At 40.2% G+C, this 19,261-nt stretch overlaps 1 protein-coding gene across 4 annotated transcripts in view; it reads left to right on the plus strand.

Annotated features, from left to right (window-relative positions):
* Positions 1 to 19,261, plus strand: part of NOL4 (nucleolar protein 4) — a 210,640-nt gene that overhangs the window by 107,845 nt on the left and 83,534 nt on the right. For all 4 annotated transcript variants that reach the window (XM_069960053.1, XM_069960054.1, XM_069960056.1 and 1 more), the window contains exon 3: positions 18,599 to 18,710. In XM_069960053.1, coding sequence (XP_069816154.1) covers positions 18,599 to 18,710 — 112 coding nt within the window. The remainder of the gene's footprint in view (positions 1 to 18,598; positions 18,711 to 19,261) is intronic.

The raw sequence follows: 19,261 nt of genomic DNA on the forward strand, positions 1-19,261 counted from the left end.
GTCCAATGCACACAATGTATTAAATAGCAGACGGCAAAATAATGATTATGACAATTATTTTCGGACGTCTTTTGCAAACAGCGGATGTTATTTTTTAGTTGTTCACTCACAGTTTTTCTTTTTTTACCCTCCTGTCACCGTTTTTACTATTAAATTCAATGGACTTTTTAATTAAAGACACAACCAAAGGCCAATTAGTAAGCCCAAACAAGAACAATGTATCAACAGCCGTCCCTGAGGGTGCGGCCAGACAGCGGCCATGACATTGGACAGGGGTGGCCATGACAAACTTTATTTTAAACTGTGTGTTGTGTGAACATAGCCTAACAATGCATTCAAATGCCCCAAACTGGTTTAAATGTTTGCATTACTGTACTGACAGCCTGCACGTCTGTATCAGTACTGTTGCGCGACGATTTAAACTTATTAGCACATCTTATTAGCACAACTTCTGTGCACAAACCTAGAAAAGCTCCTTTACCTGTGTGAATGCATGCTTTGATGCCCCCCACTGTTAGGGCCCATTTACAAGCCCGATAGTAGGCAGCAAGATCAGCGGTCATTTGCAGAGCCTTGACATGGCTCCAATAATAATAATGATAATAATGACAGTATGTAGAAGGTACGTAAGACTGTCCTTCCACTGTATGGAATCATGCTAATGTCCTTATTGCTGTATATTTTACAGAGTTTTAATTAGAAGAGTTTAACCTGCTGTTTCTACAGGGCAGTAGCACTAAGGAAGAAAATAGGTTTATTACCTTTATCTGCAGTGAGGTTTTTCCTCCATTTATTAATATGATAATTAGGTGGTTTGATGCACTGGTGGCTGTATTACAGCAATTGGTGCACCGATCCGCCTGTCTGCTCCCTTTCCATGAATGTCACCCGGGGCAGGCAGATCTATACACTAAGGACTGAAGGAACGTCCCCAGTGCACCAAACCACCTAATAAGTATTTTAATAAAAAGAAAGATTTTAGAAAAACCTCACTGTGGATGAAGGCTATAAAGCTCCCTTCTTCCTCAGCATCCCTGGTTCCATGGAAACATCGCAGGTTACAGCCTTCTAGACTGCTGTTAGTTTCCCTTTAAGAAGACTCCCATATAAAAGAACTTTTATTGTGTTAAACTTTTATGTGACAAATACTTCAGTCGTATGGCTAGAAGAATGCTTTCTACGCATTGACTACAGAGAGAAAGCTGAAATACTATTAACTTATCAATCACAACATGTGTCACTTCTGCCAAAACATTTGATTCAGAATCAGCAGTGTAGTATTTATATCTGTACAGTGATGGTTTTATTAGGGTTATATGCTATGAATCAGACAGCGGAGGATTGTAAGAATGGCCAAGGCCCAGACCTGCTAAATATAATCATTGAATTCAATTTCTGTGATAAAATGATGACCTTACCAAAAGCTAAAGCATGTTCTATGAGGGCAGCGTTCTCTACAGAACAGACCATTGATAACAGCAACGGTATCTTGTTGGTTAGTTCTGTGTACATACAGGATAGTTAGTTCTGTGTACATACAGGATACAGTAATACCCATCAGGTGAACAGGCTTGCATTTGATACCACTATCTAGAATATCACCTACACTGAGAAGACAATACTCTTTTACCATCTCAGGACCATTGGATTTCTTCTGCTTACTAAAGCATTTTGTTAAAGGGGTTGGACACTTTATAGTAAAGTTGTTTTGTGTATAGTATAAGTAAGTATTTTTACATTACTTACTGACAGCAGCTCTGCGTACCTCATAGAGCTAAAATCAGACTTCCCTCCTCCAGGCTGTGCTGTCCTGCTCTGTGGTGAGTCTGTCCATAAGATGGCTGAGCATGGAGGAGTATGGGACCATGACCCACCCCCAGTGTCCACCATAGACATATACAGACTCAGTGGTGGACACTGGGGGCGGGGCATGGACACACGCTTCTCTATTTGGCCCTCTTATGGACAGAATCACCACAGAGCAGGGCAGTACAGCCTGGAGGAGGGCAGTCTGATTTTAGTTCTATTAGGTACACAGGGAGCTGCTGTCAGTGAGTGCTGTAAGTACACTTACTAAGGCCACATTCACACAACATAAATTGTCTATTAATCACGGCCGTTGTTGCTGATTTGCAACAATGGCTGTGAATAATAGAAAATTTACATTGTGCTGCAGTCTATGGAATCCCGTCTGGAGTGTATACACATAGTATATTCTCAGGACGGGATCCCTAGCAGCCGCAAAGAAAACTGACGTGTCAGTTTTGTGCAGCCGCTATTCATTGAATAGCAGCCGCACAACCCTGACAGTGCACACAATGGAAAGTGTGGCTCTGGCCGCACTTTCCATTGTGTGCAATAGGGAATTGAGATGCGGGCACACGGATGCGCCCGCATCCCAATTCAATAGAAAGGAAGTTTTATGCAGTACCAGCTGGAATAAACTTCACTGACACCAGCTTTTCTGCGACACGGACGGGTCACACAACGGCCGATGTCATATGTTGTGTGAACGTGGCCTAATGCTGTACACCGAACAATTTTACGATAAAGTGGCCAACCCTTTTAAAGACGTACTCCAGTGGGGAGGCACTTTTTCACACTTTTTCGCGGGTCCCGCATCACGGCTCTCCGGTGCCCGGTTCCTGTCCGCTTCCGCGTGTCTGACGCAGGCCTGAGATGTGACGTCTCAGGTCTGCTCAGCCATTCAGTGACAGAGGCGGGATCTGAGTGAACTTGAAACGGATCCCGCCTCCTTCACTGAGTGGCTGAGCGGACCTGAGACTTCACGTCTCCCCGCTTCAAGTCTCCCCGCTGGAGTACCCCTTTAAGTATTATTTCCTATTATTTATAGTGGATATTCAGACATATTCTACAAAAATAGGAAAATCAGAAAAATGGCAGGGTATGAACAGTTAATAGGGTATTCTGGAGAATCTCCCCCCCCCCCCCCCCCCCACCACCACCACAATTTTTGTTTTTTTTGCTAATACATTGCTTTAGTAAAGCTATTTCACTTCGTAATATAACTTTATTAAAATAAATGTGTAGGTTTTTTTCTTTATTGAGCAGTAAGGGGTGACAGGGGCTCTCTGCTGCCACCAATGTTTGTGTCGGGAACCTCAGGTCTGTGTAAGCCCTGCAGTTCCCGATTCCTTGATCTGATCAAGCGCTGTCAGCACTATACCAAGCAGGGTCTGGTTCCCCCATGTACTGTATATTCTTATATACGCTACCTGGGGGAAGGCTGCCTTTCACACTAGCACAGAGTGGAAGCAGTGCAGAGAAGGTACACAGGCGGAATGGGACCCTGCTCTGTAAAGTGCTGTGTGGCCACGTTTGGAGGAAAGAAGGGAAAGGGAGGACATGATCAAAACCTTTAAGTATGTTAAAGACTAAATAAGGTTCAAGAGGAAAGTGTTTTTAGAAAAAAAATGAACTTAAGAACAGGAGGACACAATCAGAGGTAAGGTGGGGGAAAGATCAGAAGCAACGTGAGAAAATTACTTTACTGAAAGAGTAGTAGATGCTTGGAACAAACTTCCAGCAGTTGTGGTTGGTAAATCTACAATAACAGAAGTTAATCCTGTCTGGGATAAATAAATATCGATCCTGAGATAATAAGAAAGTAATTACTATAAGGGCAGACTAGGTGGACCAAGTGGTCTTTTTCTGCCGCCTTCTTCTTCTTTATTTCTTTGATCAGAGCAGGGAATCAGGATCTGAACGGCTTAGACAGCAATGCCCCAATAAAACATTGGCGGCAACAGAGGAGCCTGTGTCACCCCTTACTGCTGCCACTCAATGGAAGTGGCTATGTAACGAAAAATATATATACATGTATCTTAATAAGGTTATATTACAAAGTAATATCACTTTTTTAAGGAAATATATTAGCAAAAAAATTATATTGAGTCTTCAAAGTACTCTATTCCCACCATATAATAATTTCCAGTATAATGGAATCTACATTATAGGTTCCATTGTGGCATCTATTGCTATGATGTAATGAATAGCGCTCCATGCTATTTCATTCTTCCTATCAAATCTGACAAAACTACTGATGGAACTTCAAACAGAAGTGTGAATACAGCTTACATCAGCTACCATGATTAGACCTAGTCTAGTGCGCTAAAATGAATAGAACAGATGGGTAAACTTGTTCTTAAAATGATATGTACCCTCATACCTGTTCCACGCAGAATAGAGCAAGAGACTAGGGGACTGCTTCAGATCCAGCCTATATGCCCATGATATTCAATACCCTACCCAGTCTCCTCCTTTCTGCTTCCTCTTTGCTTCCTATCAGTTCTCTCCTATAATATTCTGCAATGACTTTATGCAACAGTTTTCTTGTTATGCTGTCTTCCATTGAATATGACAGACTGGTCATGTTCTTAATTCTAAGCTATTCTGCCCTTTAGTTTTTATTACAATCAAAACTTTAAATCTGAAAGCACTAAGTGAATCTTCCTTGTATACGGCTTATACCAGTTAGCAGAGGAAGCAATGAAACAATAGCGCAGTGTAGGAGAAGGTTAAATATTGACTGACAGCACACAGTGTTGCAGTGCATTGCTGTCCTCATCTGCATACAGTTCGCTGATGGCTGAATAATACACCTGCTATGGATAAGGAGGTATTTACAGCACAAGAACAATGAAAAAGAGCCCAAAACATGACAGCTGTTGCACGTCTCATATTTGTCTCCCTCTTGTATTTCTGGTAGATTACAAGCAGGTTTTTTTCAATAGTAAGGTGCTGGCAAGTAATAGACCAATTGTACACATCCCACCAATTCACAGGAGGGATATATACATGGACATAGAGTGCATCTATTACTCACAAAGGTACCATGTGCTTCTAGATTATCCCTGTTCTTCTTCAGTATCCTTGTCTCTCAGATCCTTCAGGGATTTCCTTGTACAGCAAGTGGTGGCATATCACTAGCGTATCATATGACTGAGACAGCCACTAATCCTAGAAGCAAGGCTGGAAGTGACACTGTACTACAAGAACTGCAACACATCTTTATTCAATTATAAAGGTTGTAGTATATGCATGTTCCGGGTCAGCAACTGGTAAAATATTTGTCTTTTACTAACATTGGAGATCCCCTTGTTATAGGGATCAGCGCCAGACCAAAATTCTATAGTCAAGACCAAAAGTCCAAAAGTCTAAAGTCAATTTATAAAGAGACAGGTCTCCAATGTGTGCCGCACTGTAGTAACATTTGCCTCAGGCCTTTATGGCAGGACTGAATAGAGTGCTATACAGTTTACCGTCTCAGCTCTTGGAACTGCATGGTTAGTTGGTTACGATAAGTACATATCATGCTATGGTATTATAACCCCAGGTTCTTTAAGGGACTTGTCACATTAAAAAGGCAGTGTTAAGGTCCCCATACACTTTAGACCATTGTTGGCCATCATTCTACCGTGTATCTGATAGGATTGTTTAAGGAGATAAGCTGCAGTGAGAGCGCTCTTATCCCTTCCCATAGACAACACAGGAACACACTGCCATGCCAAACATTCCTGTATAAGGGGAGGAGCTGCGTAGAGAGATACATAGTTCTGTGGGAAAAGTGGTATACCCCAAAGATCTGTTCTTGGCCCTTTTCTTTTCATATATTTGTGACATAGGAGAAGGTTTGGTAGGTAGGGTTTGTCTGTTTGCTGATTAGTAGACTTTCATTCCAAAAGTTGCTCACTCCAGTGCAATGCCTGCAATCCGGGGAGTGTAGTTGCGCTCCTGGGAATCTGCGGGCAGGATCTTCCAGGGAATTCAAGATACATTCCCTGGAAATCCAGGGAATGTATGCTGAATTCCCTGGAAGATCCTGCAGGTATCCTAGGCATTGTAATTGAGCGAAGATGCCGTTGGACCAAAAGTCCGACGGTTCGTTCATCTCTACTGATTGCACAAAAGTGTAAAATAATGCACTGAGGGAGAAGAAACCCTCTATCTGAGTAGGTTTCTGTGTTAGCAAAGACTGCAGAGGAGAAGGATTTAGGGGTAGTGATTTCCTCAAAATGAGTCGTCACCAGTGCAAGCAGGTGTTAAGAAAAGTCAGATGTATGGCTGCATATCTAGAGGTATACCAAGTAGAAAGAGATAGATTGTGATCCCGCTGGATAGAGCTCTAGTGAGACCACATCTGGAATACTGCTGGAAGCCAGACCGATCCCAAGAATGGGGACATACAGTAGTTATCCCCACAATGAGAGGAACACTCACTATGCCTGTGCAGCCACCGTCACCTGTGCTCCATTCGGGTGCGCAGATGGCAATACCCCTTTAAAGAACTAAAACTGTATTGTTTGGAAGAAAGAATGGAAAGAGGGGACATTCTGAAAACCTTTAAATATGTTAAAGGACTACATAAGGTTCAGGGGGTATTTGCTTTTAAAAATAAGGAAAAAAATATGTATAATAGATTGCTTAAATAAAGTTGATTACTTTTTGATATAACTTTATAAAAAAAAAAGGATGAAAAAAAAAGTATAAATGCTTTTACGGTGCCTGGCAGCAGTAATGGGTGACATAGCCGCTCTTTTGCCACCACCGTCCATCCATCCAGCGCTATGCAGAGCAGCAGCCCCCACCCCGTGAACTGTATATTCTTATATACAGTACACAAGGGGAAGAGGCTGCTCAACATGATTCCCATGTCTTCCAGCCTGAGCAGAGGAGGCGGTAATTTCTGTCTCCGTTCGCTCTGCCTCTAGCACAGGGAGAGGTGATAGGAAGCATCATTCACTATGTAGGGGCTGCCGGACGCCAGTAGGTGGTATCCTGCTCTGCATATTGCTATCAGGCATCGGAAGAACATATATAACTACTAGAGATGAGCGAACCTCGAGCATGCTCGAGTCCACCCCAAACCCGGTCATTCGGTATTTGATTAGCTGGGGCTGCTGAACTTGGATAAAGCTCTAAGGTTGCCTGGAAAACATGAATACAGCCAAGGACTATATCCATGTATTCCACATAGCCTTAGGGCTTTATCCAACTTCAGCAGCCCCCGCTAATCAAATGCCGAACGTTCAGGTTTGGATGGACTCGAGCATGCTCGAGGTTTGCTTATCTCTAATAACTACACATTTTTTTAAATAAAGTTTTATAACAAAGTAATATAGCTTTATTAAAGCAATCTATTAACAAAATAAAAAATTAAACAGTCTCGGGAGTACCCCTTTAAGGAACTGAACACAAAAACAAGGGGAGACAATATAAGGTCAGTTGGGGAAAGAATAGAAGAAATATGAGAAAAAATATTATTTCACTGAAAGAGTAGTAGATGCTTGGAAGAAACCTCCAGCAGACATGGTTTTCACACCCTCAGTAACTGAATGTAAACCTGCCTGGGATGAACACATGTCTATAGCGAAACAATACAGGGACATGTTAGATAGACCAGTGGTCTTTTTTTTGCTGACAATCTTCTGTTTCTATTTGAGTGTACACTTCTGCTGTCCTTTTTGTAAAATGTCAAGTGATTGTTTGACATGCAGAAGACGGGCCAAGAGAAATGGCATTTTGGGTATAGTGACATCACCCAGATATATTTGTGACTACACGCTCCTTGGCCATGACTGCCCTTTGCAGTTGTAGTGGGACTCAGCAGACAACAGTCGACAAAAGCTGATAAGAGACAGTTCAGGTATAACAGAGGATGATACTATAGCTATGTCAGTGCTGCTTATACATATAATGCTGCCCTAGAATCACCCCTCACAGGTGAACACATCCTTGAAGAAATCCTTTTATACCAACATAGTTCTTTGCTTCATTTACTTGCATCACGTTTGCCGTTATCCATTTCTGTGAACTCTCTGTTAAGAAGTCTGCATGACAAAATTCACATCAAAATGCAGACACTGTCTTGTCTTTGTTAGGTCAAATGTATCAATCACCTCCGCTAGGATAAAATGTACTACTTTTGCATGATCTAACTGTAGTTTTTTCCCCCCTCCATAATGACCTACATGACATTTCTGTACCAATTTAACATTCTAATTAAACTCCTAGCCTTAAAGTTAGCACAGATCAGACTTTGGGAGAATTTTACTTTTCTGCTTGGCGGGTCATAAAGAGCAATTCAACTGTATTGCCCTTTAACTCTGCAAACTCTTCAGCTGCAGTATCTAAGGCTTGGATTACGGGCTGTGACTTTGTGTGGAAGAACTGAATAGGAGCTGTATACATTTTTCCCTTTGCAGACCCCTGTCAGGGCCATGAGTAAACCTCGATACACTCTTGTAAGAATACCATTTAGAGGGAATTCTCTACATGTTAGGTATAGTCTAATGAGGTCTTTATGTGCACTATTCAGTAGCAAATTCGGTTTCCACATAACAGAAGCCGGCTTCTCATATATTTACTGCTGTCCAAGGTCCTGAAATGCATTATGTACAAAGTCTCTGGTATTAGCTAACCCTACAGCTTCCTATGTTACAGCACACAGGTTGTGTTATATTACTGTGAGTGAATATGAAAAGAAGGAGGGCACCACAAAATAAAGACTAATGGGGTGCTACAGTACTAAAATGCTAAACAGTGTACCAAAAAGAAAGAAGAAAAGCACTGAACCAGCTGGTGTGCTGGTGTGCTGGTGTGCTGGTTCAGTGCTTTTCTTCTTTCTTTTTGGTACACATATTACTGTGAGTCTCGCCAATGTTGTACTCAGGTAGATCAAAAAATTACTTGACCTGATGAAGACAAAGCACTTGTTCCTTCCCATCAATAAGCTAAGTAAATTCAACAGGGAATATTAGTAAGACACATATAGGTATCTCTCCAATAGGGATTTAGCAAGCCAGGTCTTGTTATAAGTACAAGTCACAGTGCAGGCCCCTTCTGCCGCTTTATCAGCTCCTCAGCTGCAATATCCTGAGCATAACTGTGCTCAGCCAATCGCGGCTGAGCAGCTGGCGACGCGGCAGAGGGGGGCGGGCATAAGGGACGGATGGAACGGTTCGTCCGGCCTCCCGAAGACGTCATTGTCCCAAGATGGTTGACGGGGGTCGACACGAATGCAGTAAGTATAATGCACCAACACTTCCGGGTCTAACGTGGGTGGGGGGAAACACTGGGAAGGGGGCCATTCACATACATAACACACATTACAAAGTTGTAGAACTTTGTAATGTGTGTTATTTTGTGAATAATTGTTTAGCGCCGCACTAGCCCTTTAAGGGCAATATTTAACTTGCTAGCAGTTTTACCATTAATGAATTTCAGTATGTTTTGGTGGCATATTTATTTAGATATTTTATTTATTATATAGCACTAACAGTACTGTACAGATATTGTCATTACTCCTAGCAGTTTCTGTCCCCAATCTGGCTCCCTGAATTCTCTGTCTCAGGTACACGCTAAGGCCAGTTTCACAGGAAGCCAGTTAACCTATAAGGCTAGCCTGTCTGTTTTGAAGTGTCAAAGGAAACCAGAGAAATCAGCTGGAAGCCCACTTAAAGGGGTTGGCCACTTTATAGTAAAATTGTTCAGTGTACTCACAGCACTTACTGACATCAGCTCCCTGTGTACCAAATAGAGCTAAAATCAGATTTCCCTCCTCCAAGCTGTGCTCTCCTGCTCTGTAGTGATTCTGTCTATAAGATGGCCGACATGGAGGAACATGTGACTATGCCCTGCCCTTAGTGTCCACCATAGGTATAAACAGGCTCAGTGTTAGACAATTGGGGCAGGCATGGTCACATGCCCCTCCATGCAGTCATCTTATGGCCAGACTCACCTTAAAGCATGACAGCACAGCCTGGAGGAGGGGAGTGTGATATTTGCTCTATGAAGTATACAGGGAGCTGCTGTCAGTACAGTATATACAGTGAGTACATTTACTAATACTGAATATTAAACACATAAAGAACATATAAACTCCTTGCAGGAATTCTTGTTCGTTTTTGCATCCAGGATCCCAAAGATGCAGGGCAATAGTGCTACGCCACTATGGTGCCTACATGAAATATTATACAAACTCACATGTGTGCATTACAATAAACAAACTAAAAACAATAACAATCTATTTGTAACAGAAACATCTACAGTCTGTATTATACAATTCCATTTTAAACAGCAAAAGAAAAACAATGGGACCATGCTTTGTTGTGCTCAAAGTTTAATATTCATATGTACATTTGTCTGGAGTATTCCCCACTTTCTATCCCTCCAAGATCAATGTAACATCAGCTAAAAAGGCAGAACAGCCCTTGCCCTGTCATTACTGGCAGCTCAGGTTTCAGTTCTGTGATTTCAAAGCCTTAAATATTCAACACAATCATTTTGTTATGTGCAGAATGAATAGTATTACCATAATTTCCCATTTGTTGTCACATACTCAATTGCAGATGCTGATATCAGGGACAGTGGAGCCTTATATCAGTTTGAAATTAAGCAAATTGACTATCAACATCCATTTGCACTTACAAAGATACATTACTTGCATCACAGCTTGAACCCACTTTCTAAAAAACTAACATGGAAATAAAAGGTTAGAATAAATAGCTCTTAATTTCCTGCGTATAATACCTTGCTGTTAGTAACTCCTCCTGTAGATATAATTATACAGTATTTAATAATTGTTTTATACTATGTGTCAATAAACATGTGAACCCCAGTACTAAAAGGGGGAGAATTTCATGTCACGTCCTATGTGCTTCATTGTTAAAGGTGAATTAAACTATTTCCACCAAACTTGGTCAGGCTGGCTCTTAATAATCGGGACTCTAAGGCCTTATTCACACGTTCAGTAAAGTTATTCATAATTGTGGATCCGTAATCACGGTTCAACTTAGAGCACATTGATGTATATTGGGCTACTCACACAGTCCGTTTTAATTTTGATCCGTAATCCATTCCATAGAAAAGGACATCTCATAGTGCGAATTGTGATTGGGGTATCGATTACCAATAGAAGTCTATGGGATCCGTATTTTTTACTGACATCACAGATGTCACATCCTTGGTGTCCGCAAAAAAACACGGATCAAATCTATGCAAACTAGTACTTTTCACATTTTACGGATATGGAAAAGGATGCAATTATGAACGCAAATAAGGATGAATTTATACAGACCATGAAGTAAAAATAGCAGGAGGTTTTGCGGTCCAGAAAAATTACTGAACGTGTGAATAAGGCCTAAGGCCGTTTCCCTATCTGTTTCCAGAAAATGAACTGTACTGGTTTGATTTCATCTGTGTTTTCTACAGACGTCACAAATGTGACATCTGTAAAAAATATGGATCCTATACACTTCTATTAATAATCTGTACTGCAATGATAATCCGCACTTGGATATGTCCTCTTTTTACGGAATGGATTACAAATCAAAATTAACATGGACTGTGTGAACAGCCCAATATAAATCAATGTGCTCTAAGTTGAACCGTGATTAAAGATCAGTAATTACAGACAACTAGAGATGAGCGAACCTGGAGCATGCTCGAGTCCATCCGAACCCGAACTTTCGGCATTTGATTAGCGGTGGCTGCTGAAGTTGGATAAAGCCCTAAGGCTATGTGGAAATCATGGATATAGTCATTGGCTGTATCAATGTTTTCCAGACAACCTCAGAGCTTTATCCAACTTCAGCAGCCCCAGCTAATCAAATACCAAACGTTTGGGTTTGGATGGACTCGAACCCGAACCCGGTTCGCTCATCTCTACAGACAACTTTGCGGGACTTGTGAATAAAGTCTAAGGGTTCAGGTGATATCTCTACTTGGATCTAGTCACTTTCCATTAGGGTCTATTTCTATAAAACAGAGCTGGATTCCAGCACAGACCAGTGTATGGTTTAAAAAACACTGACATGTTTCACACTTTGTCAAACATAAATCTGAAATGCGACAGCATTGTTTAAACCATACACCATTCAGTCTTGTGTAACATGTTCTTATGAATCCCAATAAATCTTCTATATACTGAAAGTGCTGGAATCCGGTTGAGTTTTTTGCAGATTACTGTTGTGCCGCTTGGCCGGCAGCATTCTCCGGTCACTTCTCAATCACACAGCACAGAAGGACATTTTACATGGTGTGGGTGAGCAAACACCTCGGATGCTCTTTGATCTATTTCTTATGAGTTGATTTACAAATAACCTTTTAGACCTTATATTGATAATATGTCTTGTGTGTACAATAGCAACAAAGATTACAATGAAATTAAAAGTGGATGTATACACGCTCTGCTTGGGTAGACTGTAAAAGCCTATTCGATTTCTCTGTCAATTGACTTCTATTCATTTCGTCTGTCATAGAGCAGACTCATCCTACTGTGCTGTTTATACAGGAAATACAGGAAGAATGCTTGTGTTTCCTATATGGCCTCTGCCAAAGAATTTTTTTTTTATTAACTAAAAAAAAATAGTTACAGCATTTATAGACAAGCAAAACTTATTATCGTCTATAAACTTATATAATACGCTCCCTTGAAGTGAGTACTGTACAGCTACATCTGCAGCTTTATATAGAATACAGGAGCTCTTCTACATTGTTATATTCTATAGGAAAGTGAAGATTCTATAGCAGGGACTATGGTTTGAGTTTTGTCTATACATCCATAACAATGTATCCCTGAGTTTAATTGAGTGATTTTCCTTCCTTCCTTGTGACATCTAATGTAGATGTTTAGCCTCCTGCGTGTGGGCCTTGATGTCATAGTGAATACACCGCTCTACACTTGCTGTTTAAAAGGCTTGAAAACCTTTTGTTGCATCTAACATTGATCATGATCATCATTTATCTACATGATAGAATTTTTGATCTACTTGAAACACTCTACTAGTAATAGGTGTTTGTTTTACTTAATTGTTTGAATCCATTCATTGGGTGACATACATACACTATTAAGTCTTTTAACAAAATTGGTGGGCCAAGTGCAAAGATCACATTAGTGCACTTACTACTACTGCTGTACATCCCAGCATTACTACAGGACTGCTTTTAATTTGGCTACTTAGTGCATTATACATTGCACACAGATTTACTAAAATTTCTAGACAGCAGGGGCGTAACTAGAAATGACTGGGATCCATAGCAAACTTTTGATTGCCCCCCATCACCCCCCCCCCTTCCTGACTGACCACTAAGCCGTTAAGAGTAGTCATAACTGTAAGCACTGGTCAGGAGTACTTTCAGTTAAAGGGACATTTGCAGAAACTGGGAGGCCTGCTTGGCCACCTGGTGCTGCAAATGATGACAGCTCAGGGGGCCTATTGTATTGCAAGAACAGACCATGGGCCCCCTGATGCAGCGGGCCTCATAGCAGGTGCTATGGCTGCTACAGTGGTAGTTACGCCCCTGCTAGACAGTCTAGGAATGTGCCAGATTTATTATGTTGTTTTATAAATCAGCATTTTTAGACTGTGTAGACTAAGTTCAGACCAACAAGGTTTAAATTGTGCCCAAATTTTGCCCAATTTGGTCATTCAGTATTGCTTTTAAAGCCACATTTTTTTTAAAGAAGCAGCACACCCTTTTACTGATACAGCTTCCTTTTTTTACATGCAAAAAAAATGTCTAAAAGTGTATAAAGTTTGCCTTTGAGAATAAAGCTTATTGCCTGTTTTTTATAGCTTCTGTCAATGCCCCAACACTGTAGCTCAGGTACACCAAGAGAGATTGATTAAGATTTGCTTTTCTCCCCAGCAATATATCACCCCAAGTAAGAGACGGAAAGTTTCTCCACTGTAGGTTACATAATAGTTTGGTGGTTAAAGGGAAACTATACGTTAAGAAAGAAAAAAAAGGCCCAAACTGCTTAGAAGTGAATTAAAGTGTCCTGGCCACACCTCTCTGACACTTCACAGCTGCAATAAAAAGCATTTTTTAGGTGATTGCAACATTGGATAACAGCAATAAGCTATTGATAGTCTCACTGCTTACATAGCTTTGTAGCCATATATCCTGGAATGGAGTTTTTTCTTTTCTAGCTGATGGTTTTCCTTTAAAAGAGATAAAACTGTATGGGGTCACACAGGACTAGACATACCTGCAGTGCAGTGAAGCTATAAAGCTATGGAAGTGACCTCAAAAACATGTAGTGTGCTTTACCTTGCTTAACTCCATCTCTACTAGCAGATGGATTACTGTACTTCTCTATTACAAGTCTTCATCCTACATATTTAGTGAAGCATAAAATAGATAGGATATATGCTGCAGATAATAAATATACAGGAAGCGCATGCATCTATGGAGAAGTGCTGTGTCCTTATAATAGAGTTGTATTGTTTAATGCAAAAAAAAATAAAAAATACAATGAGAAAAGTTAAACAGCCTTTTTTTCTCTCTGATAATAAGCGACAGCTCAGGAGGCTTCCAGCAGCTAACGTCAATGTATTCCAATCAAATAATATCAACATTTGCCCCAATAAGTATGCGGGTTTGGGAGAGAATTGGGGTCACAGTCACCAGAACCATCATATGGGAGAATGATAAATAATAAAGGATAATAATTCTATGGTGATGGAAGAGAAGTGATTGGACGAGCAGTCCTGGGCGCAGAGTATGTCCCAGCCTAGGTCCCCACCATTCTATATGAGGCAGAAGTCCCCATCTACACTTCTGTTAGTGCAGTGATGTTGTATTTTGCTCTCCTTATTATGTCTCTCTATTGTTTAGTCTTCAGTCTTCCGTTGACAGATGATTTGACTTCAGCTCATCATGTTTTCATTAGGAGTTTTACTACTTTCTAGTTAAGGCACATGCTTCAGACTTGATCAATTTGATGTCCCAGGAGAGAGCTAACGTTTTGCTTTCCTAATCTCACTAACGTGTATTCATTATTCCCCCGTATGATCTATTAAGCCAGTAACTTCTTTTCTAGACTCTCTGCTATTCTTGCCAGCTTCTTGTTTTTTTGTCTGGTCACATCACATATAAATACTTTTAGAGATAAACCCCTTTGTGTCAAGGTTTCCTTTATACAGCTTTAGTGATAAAGGAATTTATGGGGAAAAAAGCGATTGCAATCTGTTCAAATTGTTATATATTATATAACATCGGTCCGTAACATCACTTAGCCTCAGCAACTAGAAATGGCGTTCAAACTGTAGGAAATGTGGTGACAATGGGGCGTGATCATCATTTGTATAGTTACAGAGCATCTTGGATTTATCAAGACAGTAATGGATTCTGCGGGCATCCCTACTGTCCTTGAAATCAGCCCTCGCTTTATGATTGTGGGGGTCCAGTCTCTGGGTCCCTAGAATGAACTGATTCATCAATGTGGCTTCATCCCTTATTCTCTATACAGTAGAGCTCCTGGACACCTGGTAGTGAAGGGAACTGTATATCTGGCCCTATTCAGTTGAATGATGTTGTGCACAATGGGTGGGAGACAAACCAGCAGAGACAATGTGAAACACTAGAATGGTGTATGATCGAACATGCTGTAATTTACATGATTTACATGTTTTTATAAGAGAGTATTCATCCAGTGCAAATATCTCTATAAGTCCTCATTAAAAACTTAAACATTATGTTACGGGGAGGATGTTAGGAGGTGTATGGTAAATTTTTAAATTGTCGGATGTTTATGCAGATATCTTATAAAGGAAGACAACAAGACTTCCTTTTGGATGGATGATTTATTGTGATTTAGTTTCTACATTTACATTGGACTTTTACTGCAGAGTACAGGACATTGCCTAGGTGTACAGTATGTACTGTTTTAGCATTTTCGCAGGGATGGCACGTCTGCCTGTTGTCCACCCCTGTTGTTGTACTTTTATACCACTTGCAAAAAAAAAAAAAAAAAATTAATAAAAATTATTTTGATTGGAAAAAAAAAATCTCCTTAAGTAAGGCCACTGTTTATAGGAATTACTTTAAACTCCCAAGCATTAGAACAATACATTTTGACCTTGACAAGGCTGTACAATATCAGGGCTGAGGCACTGCCACTATGTTTCTGGATTATTACCTTCCACAGCTGTATGAGAGTACAACTATGTGATCCTTGACTCAAACCTACTCAGTGAATAGACAGATAGCACTTAACTGTGTACAAAGTAGGGGAGAAACTCAATAGCACATATATAGGAGTGCAGTTTTTTAAGCTTACAAAGTTTGTGGAGTATAGAAAACTTTCTAAAATTCTTCAGTTGAATAGAATGTAAGCAGGTCAAGGTAAGAGACAGTGCTGCACTAATACTGATCAGACAAAAGCCTTGTGGTATGCTGGTTTACGAGACTGGCATGCCACCGTAATCTAGTGTACTGAGATCCAGAATGTTCACAAAAAGAAAGCCACTTTATATTTCATTCTGACAACAGCTTGTTAGGTTTTGTTACTATTCAAGGTTAAGAGCAGCCGACACAACTGTAGGTTTTTGCTAAACACTTCTGTTTTTTTTTGTGATTCAGTGTTTCCATTATTTGTATTGTTTTCATTTTTTTTTTTTTTTTTTAAAAGCACTTCAGTGAATCTTATGTTTGTTCCAATAAATTGCACACCAGTAGTGTAGCTAAACTGTTATATTGTTTCAACCATGACCTCAGTCCTTCTTTCTACTGCGACATAAGTCATGTTTCTAGTAACAGCCAACTTGGGACCATATTCCTAGCTTTTAGATACACTATATGCAGTACATACACTATATTCAGACAGCACAATGTTGTGGGCTAGGGGAAGTGGGTCACGCTGGCCCAAGATGACCCCTTACTTATACAGAAAAAAACTCAGGGAGTCCCATTGGAGTCACATGAACCAAATACTCGGAATGAAAGTCCTGATAGTCAAGTGGAAAAGCGCATCTATAAATCTGTTTTAATGGGCATAAGTACTGCCTATGCATGAAATAATATATTATTAGCAAAGTACTTTGGTTGCTGGGACAATCAGCTGATCACCCCAATTCCTGCACCCATCACTCAGTGGTGCCAATACCAGGGGCTCTCTGTTTTAGCTAAATGAGGGAAGTCCCAAGTGGGGGTCCCTCCTCTATAATGTTCTTTCCCTTAATAAGACATATTTACTAAGAAAGGACTTTATGAGACAACCCTATTATGCATCTTTAGTTTGTACCAGTATATCCTGGCTATAAGATTTCTGTTTTTAACACTCAGAAAATGTTATATAAGTCACATGGCTGCTTTCTTTTTTTGACTAATGGACTGAAGAATCCTGATGAGTGGTTTACAATTCTTGGTAGCTGTTGCTGGCTCCATTCTGTATCTTTTACTTTTTAAATAGAGATATTTCATTTATTTGGAGATATCTCTTCTGCATATTTAAGGTTCCCCTCTTGTTATTGACAATTATACCCACAGTTTTGTAGTAATAATAATAATAATAATAATAATAATAATAATGCTTTTATTTGTATAGCGCACACAGATTCTGCAGCACTTTACACTTTTGCCAATTATTGCTCCCTGTCCCCATTAGGGCTCACAATCTAAATAAAGGCTTTTATTTTTATATATTACTATTAAAAAAAAAAACATAGCATCATATTAATAATACTACAGGACCAACAACTATACAAAGCTGTAAGTTATGGTTATTAGCATTTACCAGTATAATTGTTTTGAGTGTGGATGTCTACCCTGTAACAGTGTTATTAATACAGAGCTCAGAATTGTCTGCATAGGCATATAGAATAAAACCCTGTATGTTTAAAGCCACCACCAGGAAAGTTTACTGCATATTGTTTACACATTGAATTCAATAATAAAACTGTATGCACTGAGCTCCTTAGCTCCCTCTAGTGGTGACTACAGGCGACAAGAATTTTTAAACTCTATTCTAGAACTTTAACATTCAGTTCTAGGTATATGCAGAAGATTGATAGCTCTAAATTGTACATACAGATATATACACATACAGACAAAATACAAAAAGCAGATTTTTTGTGTCTATTTGCATGCATAGAATACATGTAAGTTATTTTCTTCTCAGATAATTTAATTTCGTCAACCTGTCTTATCTAAAGCATTCAGGAAAGTAACTGCTTGACAAACAGATAAACTGTCCAGATTTATAGTATTTCAATAGTTCATTCATAATTGTGTATAAAATGCTCTAAAGAGTGGACTCCTGGTAATTTTTACCTCACCCATTTTTACCTTACCTGCAGCTTGGAAGTCAGAAAACACATTTATTCATTTGTCTAGAATTTGGCCTGTCTGGTGTATTTCTAGTGTATTTCACTCTAGCTAGGAAATCAGACACCTGTGTCTCCCTCTCTCTGTGTAAAAAAGGTTATAATCAGGAGTGTACAGATATAGAGCTGGCTGAATTCCTGGCTAGAGTGTCCTGTGCTGGAAGTTTGGCTAGATTCCTGGCTAGAGTGTCCTGTGCTGGAAGTCTGTTACAGGATGTAGACCAGATTTACAAACGACTGGTTGCATCAAAAACAGCAGTGTTAACTTTAACCCCGTAGTGTGTGTGTACATGTCTTTGCTAGCATTACGACTTTACACTTGTATTTCCTTGGGAAAAAGTTTGTCTTATATATAATGCATGATCAATCTTGTTACTTGTTTTCTATTGAAGCAAATTTTAGTTTTTTCTTCTTCTTCACATAATAAAGTGCTTGATCTTACATGGTTGATGTTTTATTTGTTTTAGATTTCAGAGACATATGCCTTTCTTCCCAGAGAAGCAGTGACAAGATTTCTAATGAGCTGCTCAGAGTGTCAGAAAAGAATGCACTTAAATCCAGACGGAGGCGAACACAAAGGTAAGGAGAAGGTCCTTACATGACAAGGACCCAGTGTGTATTATGTACAAAATCTTTCTAGGCGACTGTTTTACTGATTGACGTCATTGAAGAGAAACATAATATATGTAGTATCTATATATACTGTGAAACACGAACTGGAGAGAATGGAACCGCTGCACATCCCATCTATGGCTGATACTAATGCCGCTAGGCCTATATTAAAAATCAACACCAGAGTGTCTGTATATGAATTGATCAAGCCATATTGCCCCGTGTACCACCGCGCAGGTCCTCTGGTCCACACGGGTCCCTACGCTAACTCCACACCGTGTCGGTCAGCGACCGCCAACCCCGCAAAGCGTGCACATGCAGGGAAGGGAGGCCCTGGAACGGCCCTGCAACCCCAATGTCACAGGACCAGACCCAAAAAGCCCCACCAAAACCCAGCCAGCACCACCGGCGGGGAAGGCTGCCCCCAAACGACACCAGTATGGATATGGTATTACACTTACCATTGCTGCTCTCACAGAATGGGAAAGACATAAGGTCCAGACATGTATCAGCCATAG

Source organism: Dendropsophus ebraccatus, chromosome 2 (genome assembly GCF_027789765.1).
Source record: "Dendropsophus ebraccatus isolate aDenEbr1 chromosome 2, aDenEbr1.pat, whole genome shotgun sequence".
NCBI classification, from domain to species: Eukaryota; Metazoa; Chordata; class Amphibia; order Anura; family Hylidae; genus Dendropsophus; species Dendropsophus ebraccatus.